Genomic DNA, 14,007 nt, shown 5'->3' with positions numbered 1-14,007 from the left:
CAGGATTGGAGAGGCTTGGTCAAGCATTGGTGTAGGTAGGATTGGTCAGACTTTCTTCAGGATTGGGGAGGACTGGTCAAGAATTCTGTGGGAGTAGGCCTTATTGGTCAAACTTTCTGTGGGACTGGGGAGGACTGCTGGAACTTTACATGGGAGTGGGGATGATTTGTCAAACTGTCTGTGGGAGCGGGAAGGATTGGACAAACTTTCTACAGGAATGGGTCAGATTGATCAAAATATCATCAGGCAGTCTTCTCATCCTCAGACCAATCTTCAGGCAGAATTGGTCAAACATGGGAGTGGGCAGGATTGGTCAAACTTTTTTCAGTATTAGGAAGGATTATTCAAACCTTATTCAAGGTTTGAGCAGGATTGGATAAACTTTCTTCAGGATCACTGAGGATTTGTCAAGCATGGGAGTAGGCAGCATCAGTCAAACTTTCTTCAGGATTGGGGAGGATTGGTCAAGCATTGGTGTAGGTTGGATTGATAAAACTTTCTTCAGGATTGGGGAGACTGGTCAAATATTCTGTGGGAATAGGCATTATTGGTCAAACTTTCTGTGAAAATGGGCAAGATTGGACAAACATTCCATTAGCAGGCAAGTCTGATAAAAGTTTCTGTGTAAGTTGGCAAAATTGGTCAGATTTCTGTGGTAGCAGGTGGAATTGGTCAGGCTTGGTCAAACCTTGTGTGAGAGAGTGGGATTAGACTAACTTTTTGTGGGAAAGACAGGGCTGAATAAAGCTTATTTTGTGGGCAAGGGCCAGCTTGGTCAAATATTTTGGCATAGCGGGAATTGGTCCAAAATAGTGTGGGAATAGGTGGGAATAGTCAAATGGGAGGGATTAGTGGCATTAGTGGGAGGGATTGGTCAAGATTTCAAGCTTTCTGTGAGAGTAGGCAGGACTGGTTAAATGTTCTGCAGTATGAGGTAGGATTGGTCAAACTTTCTGTATGAGTGGGCAAGACTGGGCAAGTTTTCTGCAGGAGCAGGCAAGACAGGACAAACTTTCTGAGGGAGCTGGGAAGAATGGTTAAACTTTCTATGGAAGTGGACTGGATAGGTCCAGCATTGTGTGGAAGTGGGTAGGACTGGTCCAACTTTTTTCTGGAGCAGCACATTTACCTCTTTATAGTCTAAACACTTTGATAAGTTCTCTCAAATGAATGCTAAAACGTGTCCAAGATCATAGCTCAAGTTCTGGCACCTTGGATTATTACTGCGGTCTGATCTAGTAGCAGTATGTTCTTCTTGAAATTGCAACTTAAAATGTTACATATACAAGTCTAGATATGACTCATAGTCATAGATTTGATTTCCTAAAAGACTTCTTTCAAGCTTCCAGGCTTTTCAGGGGTCAGCTATCAGGGAAGCATCTGCAGAGCTTTTTTTTTTTAAAGTAGTGGGCAACAATTATAGCCTTTTATGTGTCCCAATCTCCTAAACTAGTGTGTCCCAATCTCCAAAGTGGACAAAATAAGAAAATCAAGAGGCTCTCTTTTTGTTCTGGAAGAAACTGATCAAGACAAAGTCCAAACTGTTCTGAATGAAACATTTGGCCATTTTGATTTTCTTCACAGATTTTTAAAGATTAGGTTGCTTTTAATAGTGTCCTGGATACAGAATACACATCTTATTGGACATTTACTTATTTATCTGTTTGTTTATCTACCTGGAATGTAGCTAAAGTGTCTTAGAGAGAGCAAGCATATGACATCTTGTTTTTCTGTGGTGGTTGTAAAGGCACACAATGTACCTACCATTGGTTTGCTTTTGTTGCAAAATGTACAAGGTTGTTTGTCAGAGTACTCTGATGATGTCATGGTGATGCTTGCAGTTAATGCCTGTGGTTAATGAACCTCAATTTGTTAACCTCATGTTCTTCTAAGCATGCAGTGCATGTCAGGTTACTGAAGACCTTAAGGAAATGACAGGTCACCAAAGCTGATGCAGCAATGTGGATCTGCAGATCCATGGTGTAATCAGAGTGGTGGTGATGAGACTCACATTAAACCCACAGAGCAAAGACACAATATATCACACCAGTAAAAATTGTGGGTCAGCACTGATGCATAGTGTTGTGGAAGCAATCGGGAGAGAGAAAATAATTCCACAAGCCCAGGTGAACAGGAAATCAAAGGTTGAGAGGAAAATACTGAGTACAAATACAGAAAAGCAATCTAGAAAAGACTACACATTTTTCAATATGTCCAGTACCACCAGGCAGGGTTTCCTCCAGGTGCTCCGGTTTCCCACACAGTCCAAAGACGTGCGGGTTAGGCTAATTGGTGGCTCTAAATTGACCACAGGTGTGAATGTGAGTGTGAAGGGTTGTTTGTCTGTATGTGTCAGCCCTGTGATGACCTGGCGACTTGTCCAGGGTGTACCCCGCCTCTCACCCACAGTCAGCTAGGATAGGCTCCAGCTTGCCTGTGACCCTGCACAGGATAAGCAGTTACGGATAATGGATGGATGGAACCTAGTACAGGGGTGCATGGTGTATCCATTAACCAGGTAACTTTGCCTCACAGCTCCAGGGTCCCTGGTTCCATCTTAAGCTTGCATTACTGTCTGTGCAGAGTTTCTGTGCACGTTCTCCCCATGTCTGAGCTGGTTTCCTCCAGGTTCTCCAGTTTCCTCCCACCTCAAAAAAACATGCCAGTTGGACTATTGTCTATGCTAAATTTCCCTGAAGCATTAGAGAGAGAGTGTGTGTGTGTGTGTGTGTGTGTGTGTGTGTGTGTGTGTATGGTGCCGAGCAATGGACTGGCAGCCCATCCAGGGTGTATGCAGAGTTCCTGAGACAGGTTTCAGATCGAGCATGACCCTGACCAGGAAAAAGAGGTTAATGGAAGTGAGTGAGATAAACTAGTGGTATTGTTACTCATCAAAAAATACCTTGTAGGATTTTGTTTTAAATGAGCTGATAAGAACCCTATGAAGTAGTAAAGAAGAAGAACAAGCCTTTGTCACATGCACACTCAAGCACAGTGAAATTCAACCTCTGCATTTAACCCATCTGAAGCAGTGAACACACACACACACACAGCAGTGGGCAGCCATAGTACAGTGCCCAGGGAGCAGTTAGGAGCTAGGTACCCTGCTCAAGGGCACTTCAGCCCAAGACCACCCCATGTTAACCTAACTGCATATCTTTGAACTGTGGGGGAAACCAGAGCACTCAGAGGAAACCCACACAGACATGGGGAGAACAAGCAAACCCCACACAGAAAGGCCCCTCACTGGCCACTGGGCTTGAACCCAGAACCTTCTTGCTGTGAGGCGACAGTGCTAACCACTACACCACCGTGCCGCCAACAATCCTTCGATATTTCACTCTTTCATGAATTTCTTTATTTAGAGACAGTTCTACCTCCAACTGTTAACCACTGAGTGATATTACTTTCCAACTTTTTTGCTTATGTTTATATTTTACATTTCGAAAGCACAAGCTCTCTCTCTCTCTCTCTCTCTCTCTCTCTCTCTCTGCCATCACCATCATCATTATCATCATCATCTCTCAGCAGGCTGCAGAAACACAAAGCCACAGTGCACACCTAAAATGTTTCCCCTGAACTGACACTTCTCATCACACACACTCTTGATATGATCTTCAAACCACGTAGTGGTAACTCCACTGCTTGATTTTTGAAAAAACAGAAGGAAGATGAAGTCTTTCATATAAAACTAAAGAAAATTAATAAGGTTCTGGTTCCTTCAGAAAAAGTAATTTAAACCTTTCATTTCTAATTGTACGTAGAACTAAGGACTGATACTCTCATATACATTCCTCATGATGGAGAAGCTGTTTAAGAACCCGAACTCTTGAAGCACCTTACAAAATAGCTTTATACAGTGCTAACCACTACACCACCGTGGCTGCATCACATACATTTTATTTATTTTATATATAAAATTATCACTACTGCTTATTAGTTAAAGGTTTCGCTTACAAAAATGGTTCTACTTGGAACCCTTTCTAATGGTAAAATAATGTGTTTTATTTTTTCGTGGTGCGGTGTCCATCAAATCCTGCACTCTGATTGGCTGGCAAGCGGGTCCGTATCCTACGATACGGACCCCAGTTACGGCCCCCGTTTATGGACCTCTGGCGACTCGCTCGTTCACAAGAACAAACATATTAGCATTTTTTATCAACATTTATCTTTTTTAATAAGACTTATTTATAAGATTATCAAAAATCTTATACATTTTTGCCAGCATTTCTCAGGAGAATAGCGTTAGTTTTACAGCATGGATAGCGATAACAACAGTCTTCACAGCGAAAGCGAGTTTTACAACCCTGATGAAGAAGAAATAAAATAAAACATTTCAGGAGAAAGCTGAAAACCTCTAACTGTTGCTAGCGCCAAGCAAAAACATGGCTGAATCCTGAATGACTCAATTTTATATAAATAGGGGACTACATAGGCAGCAAAATGTAGTTGTTTTCCTGCCATGGAAGTGCACTTGTATACCGAGGAGGAAGCAATTTGTATTACAGCTGTGAATGAGGATTCAAAATGGCGGCTCACCTCGGCTCGGTTTTCCTTTTCGGGCGCTCTCGTTTTCTGTTAGAATTTGGTAAAGAAAAAAATAAATATATTATGTACCAGCTTAAGGTCGGTCTGTATGGTGAAATACTGTAACCTCAGCCTTGAATAATGACCTCAGCCCTGAGGGCCTCGGTCAGTACTTTCAAGACCTCGGTCACGGTATTTCATGATACGGACCTCCCAGCTGGTAAATAATATATATTTATTTTTTTCACGGTCCGGTTTCCATCAAATCCTGCGCTCTGATTGGCTGGCGAGCGGGTCCACATCCTACGATACAGACCCCAGTTACGGACCTCTGGCAACTCGCTCGTCCACAACAACAACAAACATAGTAGCATTTTTTGTCAACATTTATCTTTTTCATCTCATCTCATTATCTGTAGCCGCTTTATCCTGTTCTACAGGGTCGCAGGCAAGCTGGAGCCTATCCCAGCTGACTACGGGCGAAAGGCGGGGCACACCCTGGACAAGTCGCCAGGTCATCACAGGGCTGACACATAGACACCGACAACCATTCACACTCACATTCACACGTTACTGTGAGGCGACAGCGCTAACCACTAGACCCATTTATCTTTTTTTATAAGATTTATTTATAAGATTATCAAAAATCTTATAAATTTTTGCCAGCATTTCTCAGTATAATAGCATTAATTTTACAGCATGGATAGCGATAACGACAGTCTTCACAGCGAAAGCGAGTTTTACTACCCTGAGGAAGAAGAAATAAAATAAAACATTTCAGGAGAAAGCTAAAAACCTGTAACTGTTGCTTACGCCGAGCAAAAACATGGCTGAATCCTCATCTCTCATCTCATTATCTCTAGCCGCTTTATCCTGTTCTACAGGGTCGCAGGCAAACCGGAGCCCATCCCAGCTGACTATGGGCGAAAGGCGGGGCACACCCTGGACAAGTCGCCAGGTCATCACAGGGCTGACACATAGACACAGACAACCATTCACACTCACACCTACGGTCAATTTAGAGTCACCAGTTAACCTAACCTGCATGTCTTTGGACTGTGGGGGAAACCGGAGCACCCGGAGGAAACCCATGCGGACACAGGGAGAACATGCAAACTCCACACAGAAAGGCCCTCGCTGGCCACGGGGCTCGAACCCGGACCTTCTTGCTGTGAGGCGACAGCGTTAACCACGACACCACCGTGCCGCCTGGCTGAATCCTGAATGACTCAATTTTGTATAAATAGGGGACTACATAGGTGGCAAAATGTAATTTTTTTTCCTGCCATGGAAGTGCACTTGTATACTGAGGAGGAAACCATTTGCATTACAGCCGTGAATGAGGATTCAAAATGGCGGCTCGGCTCAGTTTTCCCTTTCGGGTGCACTCGTTTTCTGTTAGAATTTGGTAAAGAAAAAAATAAATATATTATTTACCAGCTTAAGGTCGGTCCGTATGGTGAAATACCGTGACCTCGGTCACGGTATTTCATGATATGGACCTCCCAGCTGGTAAATAATATATAGACATGAGTGTTTTATTGGGAAATACAGCACTCGTATTTTTCATATGAGATACATCTGGGACATGGAGAACCAAAACTTTGACATAAATCTCTATATGTCACTTGTGAGGAAATTGATGAATTATTTTGATAAATTTGGGTACTTTTTGTTTGTGAATGTGTCTATATAATAAAAAGAAAATCACAAGTTGGCTTGAAGACATGAAGTTTATCTTCTTGTGTTGAACAACTCGAATTTTTCATACAAAATACATCACGGATCTGAGTGACATATTTTATGATATTTTACTCTGATGATGTCACTCCCAGTATTTTCCTGCTTCGGTTCAAAATTAAAATTCTTTTGATTAACTTGCATATTTTTTATGTATATGTCCATATAATATAACGAACATTACACGGTAGTGCAAATATATGAAATTTATGTTCTTGTGTTGAAGAATATATCAGTCATTTGCTAAGCTCACTTGTGAATATATACATTCCCACTTGAAGATAAAATACATATCTTCACACAACCATGTACTTTCCTCTCTATAGGGTTCTCAAAGCTTGATGAAGTTGGCAGCCCATATGATAAGAACATGAATAAAAGTATTCTGATTCATTTGTGCCTGCAAAATAAACATGTACGCTTCATTATTTTAAAAATTATTAAACATTATTTACTTCACGGGTGGCACGTAGGTGTAGTGGTTAGCGCTGTCGCCTCACAGCAACAAGGTCTGGGTTCGAGCCCCGTGGCCGACGAGGGCCTTTCTGTGCGGAGTTTGCATGTTCTCCCCGTGTCCGCGTGGGTTTCCTCCGGGTGCTCCGGTTTCCCCCACAGTCCAAAGACATGCAGGTTAGGTTAACTGGTGACTCTAAATTGACCGTAGGTGTGAGTGTGAATGGTTGTCTGTGTCTATGTGTCAGCCCTGTGATGACCTGGCGACTTGTCCAGGGTGTACCCCGCCTTTCGCCCGTAGTCAGCTGGGATGGGCTCCGGTTTGCCTGCGACCCTGTAGAACAGGATAAAGCGGCTAGAGATAATGAGATGAGAGATGAGGATTCAGCCATGTTTTTGCTCGGTGTTAGCAAGTTAGAGGTTTTTAGCTTTCTCCTGAAATATTTTATTTTATTTCTTCTTCCTCAGGGTAGTAAAACTCGCTTTCGCTGTGAAGACTGTCGTTATCGCTATCCATGCTGTAAAATTAATGCTTTATACTGAGAAATGCTGGCAAAAATTTACAAGATTTTTGATAATCTTATAAATAAATCTTATAAAAAAAGATAAATGGGTGTAGTGGTTAGTGCTGTCGCCTCACAGTAACGTGTGAATGTGAGTGTGAATGGTTGTCTGTGTCTATGTGTCAGCCCTGTGATGACCTGGCGACTTGTCCAGGGTGTACCCCGCCTTTCACCCGTAGTCAGCTGGGATAGGCTCCAGCTTGCCTTCGACCCTGTAGAACAGGATAAAGGGGCTAGAGATGATGAGATTATTTACTTCATGGATGATATCACTCAGTGCCTCATTAACGTCCAAATGAATCCAGAGTCGTCTCATTCGTTTGTCTCATCTCATCTCATTATCTCTAGCCGCTTTATCCTTCTACAGGGTCGCAGGCAAGCTGGAGCCTATCCCAGCTGACTACGGGCGAAAGGCGGGGTACACCCTGGACAAGTCGCCAGGTCATCACAGGGCCAACACATAGACACAGACAACCATTCACACTCACATTCACACCTACGGTCAATCTAGAGTCACCGGTTAACCTAACCTGCATGTCTTTGGACTGTGGGGGAAACCGGAGCACCCGGAGGAAACCCACGCGGACAACATGCAAACTCCGCACAGAAAGGCCCTCGCCGGCCCCGGGGCTCGAACCCAGGACCTTCTTGCTGTGAGGCGACAGCGCTAACCACTACACCACCGTGCCGCCCTCATTCGTTTGTGCATGTAAAATTAAAATTTGTGCTCAAACAATTTTGGAGAAAGTAAATGTCAAGTTTAAGGTTAGGGTTAGTGTTAAATACAACCCCGATTCCAAAAAAGTTGGGACAAAGTACAAATTGTAAATAAAAACGGAATGCAATAATTTACAAATCTCAAAAACTGATATTGTATTCACAATAGAACATAGACAACATATCAAATGTCGAAAGTGAGACATTTTGAAATTTCATGCCAAATATTGGCTCATTTGAAATTTCATGACAGCAACACATCTCAAAAAAAGTTGCGACAGGGGCAATAAGAGGCTGGAAAAGTTAAAGGTACAAAAAAGGAACAGCTGGAGGACCAAATTGCAACTCATTAGGTCAATTGGCAATAGGTCATTAACATGACTGGGTATAAAAAGAGCATCTTGGAGTGGCAGCGGCTCTCAGAAGTAAAGATGGGAAGAGGATCACCAATCCCCCTAATTCTACGCCGACAAATAGTGGAGCAATATCAGAAAGGAGTTCGACAGTGTAAAATTGCAAAGAGTTTGAACATATCATCATCTACAGTGCATAATATCATCAAAATACTCAAAGAATCTGGAAGAATCTCTGTGCATAAGGGTTAAGGCCGGAAAACCATACTGGGTGCCCGTGATCTTCAGGCCCTTAGATGGCACTGCATCACATACAGGCATGCTTCTGCATTGGAAATCACAAAATGGGCTCAGGAATATTTCCAGAGAACATTATCTGTGAACACAATTCACCGTGCCATCCACCGTTGCCAGCTAAAACTCTGTAGTTCAAAGAAGAAGCCGTATCTAAACATGATCCTGAAGCGCAGACCAAGGCCCTGGGCCAAGGCTCATTTAAAATGGACTGTGGCAAAGTGGAAAACTGTTCTGTGGTCAGACAAATCAAAATTTGAAGTTCTTTATGGAAATCAGGAACGCAGTGTCATTCGGACTAAAGAGGAGAAGGACGACCCAAGTTGTTATCAGCGCTCAGTTCAGAAGCCTGCATCTCTGATGGTATGGGGTTGCATTAGTGCATGTGGCATGGGCAGCTTACAGATCTGGAAAGACACCATCAGTGCTGAAAGGTATATCCAGGTTCTAGAGCAACATATGCTCCCATCCAGACGACGTCTCTTTCAGGGAAGACCTTGCATTTTCCAACATGACAATGCCAAACCACATACTGCATCAATTACAGCATCATGGCTGCGTAGAAGAAGGGTCCGGGTACTGAACTGGCCAGCCTGCAGTCCAGATCTTTCACCCACAGAAAACATTTGGCGCATCATAAAACGGAAGATACGACCAAAAAGACCTAAGACAGTTGAGCAACTAGAATCCTACATTAGACAAGAATGGGTTAACATTCCTATCCCTAAACTTGAGCAACTTGTCTCCTCAGTCCCCAGACGTTTACAGACTGTTGTAAAGAGAAAAGGGGATGTCTCACAGTGGTAAACATGGCCTTGTCCCAACTTTTTTGAGATGTGGTGTTGTCATGAAATTTAAAATCACCTAATTTTTCTCTTTAAATGATACATTTTCTCAGTTTAAACATTTGATATGTCATCTATGTTCTATTCTGAATAAAATATGGAATTTTGAAACTTCCACATCATTGCATTCCGTTTTTATTTACAATTTGTAATTTGTCCCAACTTTTTTGGAATCGGGGTTGTATATGCTTATGTTGTATGCAGAAATTATGGACAAATGAATAGGCACTAATAATGCACAAATGTGGATGTTTGACTTGTTTGGAATCATTTGGGTGTTCATGGGGTTTTCGGTGACATCATTTCATGAAAAATGGTTCATTTCACAGTTTTAAACCCAACATAAAACTTCCAAGGTTTTCTCCAGAGGTCCTAGATTTTTAATCAAGGAATGCATGTTAATTAATATTAGTCCAAATGGTTAGACAAAATAGCATTAAAGACACAAGAACATATGCGTAAAACAATCTGAATAATTCAATAATTCTAATCAACAAAATGCCCATGAAGGATTTTCTAAAATAGTACAATGGAGTATTTTAGGGAAAAGCTTTTAATTAATTAATTAATTAATTAATTAATTAATTAATTAATTAATTAATTTAGAGCCATTGTGTGGTTGTTAAAAATTTATTTATTTTTATTATTTTAAAATATACTCATTCTGGGTCGCTTCTTTCTTATATACATTCAACTTATAGTGAATATCTGTATTTCATAACTGACATCTAACTTTAAGCCAAAGCTCTGTCATCAGCAGGTTGTAATGGCTGTGTGACATCACACCGAGTTTAAAAGCTGGAGAATTCTTCCTTTCTCTCTTTCTCTCCCTCACTTGTCACCAGTGACCATGTGGTTCCTGCTCATATATGTCCATCTTACAGCAACACAAGGCAAGTAAACCATTCTGTTTTATTACGATAAACAATTATTACAATTTATGTCCAAAATTCTGAACTATCATTATTTATCATAATATCAACAGCTTGAATTTGAAAGTTTCTTCTTTCCCTGATTCTCAGTCACTCAGTGATAAACACCACTGATGAATACTGATTGATGAAATGTTCATGATAATGGAGTAAATACATTATCATCATAAAATAACTGCCATTAGATTTCAGTGGTAATGCGGGGAGACAGTGTTTTGATGACATGCTGTGATTCTCTTGAGGCTGGATTTCAGATGTCTTTTATGTACTATTTGCTAAATTGTGAATTTTGTCGAAAATGTGAAGATTGACAGCTTTGCAATTTGAAAGCAAATCCAATGAAATGGTCATTAAAAAAGACTCAAACAAACAAACCCTATAAATATTCTTACTTCGACAATGATTCCATTTTTGATTACAAATTAATTAAAAAATAAGTACAAAATAAAAAAAAATACAATGCAATTAGTTGGCAATAGCTTTGGCATTGCTCTACAGTACTATATTTGATTTGTAATAATAAACGTAATAATAGTTATGCTCTAACACATGGGTCAGGACATGATATCTCGAATTTTAAACCATAAATAAAATAAAATCGAGTTGCAGAAATGCACTTATAACTGATTCTTGCACTGATTGTAAAATATAATATGAATTATGCATACAAATATGTTACAATATATTGAAGTATGGCAGCACGGTGGTGTAGTGGTTAGCGCTGTCGCCTCACAGCAAGAAGGTCCTGGGTTCGAGCCCCGGGGCCGGCGAGGGCCTTTCTGTGCGGAGTTTGCATGTTCTCCCCGTGTCCGTGTGGGTTTCCTCCGGGTGCTCCGGTTTCCCCCACAGTCCAAAGACATGCAGGTTAGGTTAACTGGTGACTCTAAATTGACCGTAGGTGTGAATGTGAGTGTGAATGGTTGTCTGTGTCTATGTGTCAGCCCTGTGATGACCTGGCGACTTGTCCAGGGTGTACCCCGCCTTTCGCCCGTAGTCAGCTGGGATAGGCTCCAGCTTGCCTGCGACCCTGTAGAAGGATAAAGCGGCTAGAGATAATGAGATGAGATGAGATGAGATATTGAAGTATCACACTGCATTTTTAACAGCAAGCTCTGAAGACAAAACATTTTGTCTGTTATTTATTTTTCTAAGACAGTTAGTTCTGGTCCATTAATTTGATTGGACAAATGGTGTTCCAAGAGTGCTGATGTTTACAGTAACAGCAGTGGGATATTTCACTGTTTGTATCACTCTGCTTGTTTGTTTTTGCTACATAAAATTCAATTTCTAGCAAAAGTTTATTACACTGAAACTGTATGTTACTATGGTTTTTACAGGCTGTCAGTCAGTCTATGTGTTGTCATGGTAACACACAACACACTGTCCAGCTGTGGCTTCTTTGTCCATGTACAGTAGTTTCTTCGATGAAGCAAAAATGTACTAAACATTTGGCCATATTGTATCTGAAATGTCAGTTGCTTGATATTAATTTCTTGTTTATAGACCTGTTGTATAAAAGCAATATCACACTCATAACAGTGCTATTATACTGATGTCGTATCGCTGCTGATATTCAGTGCAACAGCACACTTGCCTGTGCATGCAATATTGCTTGAAGCTATTAGAATTTTTTTTAAAACACATGCAATAACAATTACATTCACATGAAAAAAAATTTAGAGGAATGGATTTCATTTTTAAGATTGAAGAATCAAATCCCTTACTAATGTATCTTTCAGAAAAGTACATACAAACAAACCCAAAGCTTTTCCTGTAATAATGGAGACATTCCTGATCTATTTTGTCACGTCATACAAAGTTAAGGAGGCTTTCAGATGTGTGCAGCAACAAGCATTAAATTAAACAGTTACAAACTTGATGGAGATTGAGTTTAACTGGATAATAAATTTGGGTCTAATCAAAGCTTTGTTAATTCAGATTAGAGGTTAGTTTGTATTTGGCTTGAAAATATTGAGATTAAAAAAATATATATATATAGTCTACCAGTCTAAACCAGAAAAAACAACAAAAAACAGCAAACAAACCCAGCATCAGAGTTACTCTTGAAATTAATTATTATTTTTTATCGGAATATTGTAAAAATTAAACCAGGATTAAATGATGCAGAAATGCAATTCTGATTGGTTTTAAATAGTTTGGTTCAACTGGACAAATCTGATGTGAAAACATATATAATTTCTGACAAGAGACTTGAATTTTTCAGGCTTAGAAAATAATTGAATAATTTTTCTTTATTGTATGAAAGTACTATTTGGAATTTTTGTACGTTACTCAAGCATTAATCCACTTCAATACTGATTCAAGTAAATATCCAAGAGGAAAAAATAAACAGACTTTTTACTCCTTACGTTTTCATTTGAATTTGATCTCACTACAAGTTTTCAAATTTCTTTCTTTTCTATTTCCCCCATTTTTTCCAAGTAAAATATCTTTTTGCTTGAGTTTTTTTTTTTTTTTTTAATTTTGGAGGTGCCCCATTCATCTTCCATATAAAAATGAAATTCTGGTCTTTAAAATTCATCATAAAAGCTAAAAAAAATGCATGTTGAGTTAATATTAAGTTTGGTAAATTTCCTAACTATATTCACCAATTGTGTTGGATGAGTTATGGTTTTGCCTCCATTTGTTTGTTTGTTTATTTAATTGTTCCCAACATAACTCAAAAAAACAAAACAACAACAACAACAACAAAACAGTGTGAAAAGATTTTGATGAAATTTTGAGGAAAGGTGAGCCATTGGCCAAGGAACAATTCATGTGATTTTAATGTAAATCCAGATGTGTATGTGGAGCCAGGATTTTTTTTTTTTTTGCCTGTTCCCAGCGTAACTCAAAAAGTAGTGAATGGATTTTGGTGAAATTTGGTGGATAGCTTGAGTATTATCCTCGGTTCAAGTGATTTGATTTTGATGTTGATAATATGTGGCTTGCTGGAGGTATGCACTCTACCGAGTGCCCTTCTACTCATGTTTTCTAATTCAGCTATTTGAATTAGGCAACTATTTAGGGTTTACATATTAATTTGGTGAATTAGCTAGCTAGTTAAATTTTGCAGCTTATCTTGTTAAACTAGCTACCTAGTAAAGTTTATTGTTGCTAATCTGCAATGCCATTCATTCCAAAACTGTGACTGAACATTTGCTAACCAGTAAACCAAACTCTATATTTGTCTGAGTAGAATATTTTCCTGAGGACTGCACTCCTTAGTGAACTAGTTAGTCATGCAGGATTGGGCATGATGAAGTTATGGGGTGCTTTTTAAAAAATCTTGACTTTTTAATCTTGAATACTTGAGTATGTTTAAATGTAGACACTTTCTGACTTTCACTCAAATAGATTTTTGGCGCCATACCCCATACTGGTCTTAATTGAGTGAGAGGTTGACACAGTACTCATTTCATACTTTTACTTAACTGTTGCTTCTCTGTTCTTTTCCCACCATTGCAGCTGATCTTTCACCAGGACACTGAACCAATAATTTTCTTTTTACCTGAAAATCATCACAAAATCTTTTCACTCAGGATGTACGCCATTTCAGATGTTTGAAGAAACAGGATGCTGA

General features: G+C 39.9%; 1 protein-coding gene across 2 annotated transcripts in view; it reads left to right on the top strand.

The window, feature by feature from the left end:
• Positions 1-10,306: 10,306 nt before the first annotated feature.
• The window catches only part of LOC132893350 (scavenger receptor cysteine-rich type 1 protein M160-like), a 77,196-nt gene continuing 73,495 nt past the window's right edge, over positions 10,307-14,007 (top strand). For both annotated transcript variants that reach the window (XM_060932395.1, XM_060932393.1), the window contains exon 1: positions 10,307-10,385. In XM_060932395.1, the coding sequence (XP_060788378.1) occupies positions 10,343-10,385 (43 nt within the window). In that variant the 5' untranslated portion in view covers positions 10,307-10,342. The remainder of the gene's footprint in view (positions 10,386-14,007) is intronic.

This window comes from Neoarius graeffei, chromosome 10 (genome assembly GCF_027579695.1).
Source record: "Neoarius graeffei isolate fNeoGra1 chromosome 10, fNeoGra1.pri, whole genome shotgun sequence".
Taxonomy (NCBI): Eukaryota; Metazoa; Chordata; class Actinopteri; order Siluriformes; family Ariidae; genus Neoarius; species Neoarius graeffei.
This window is presented reverse-complemented; position numbering and strand designations above follow the sequence as displayed.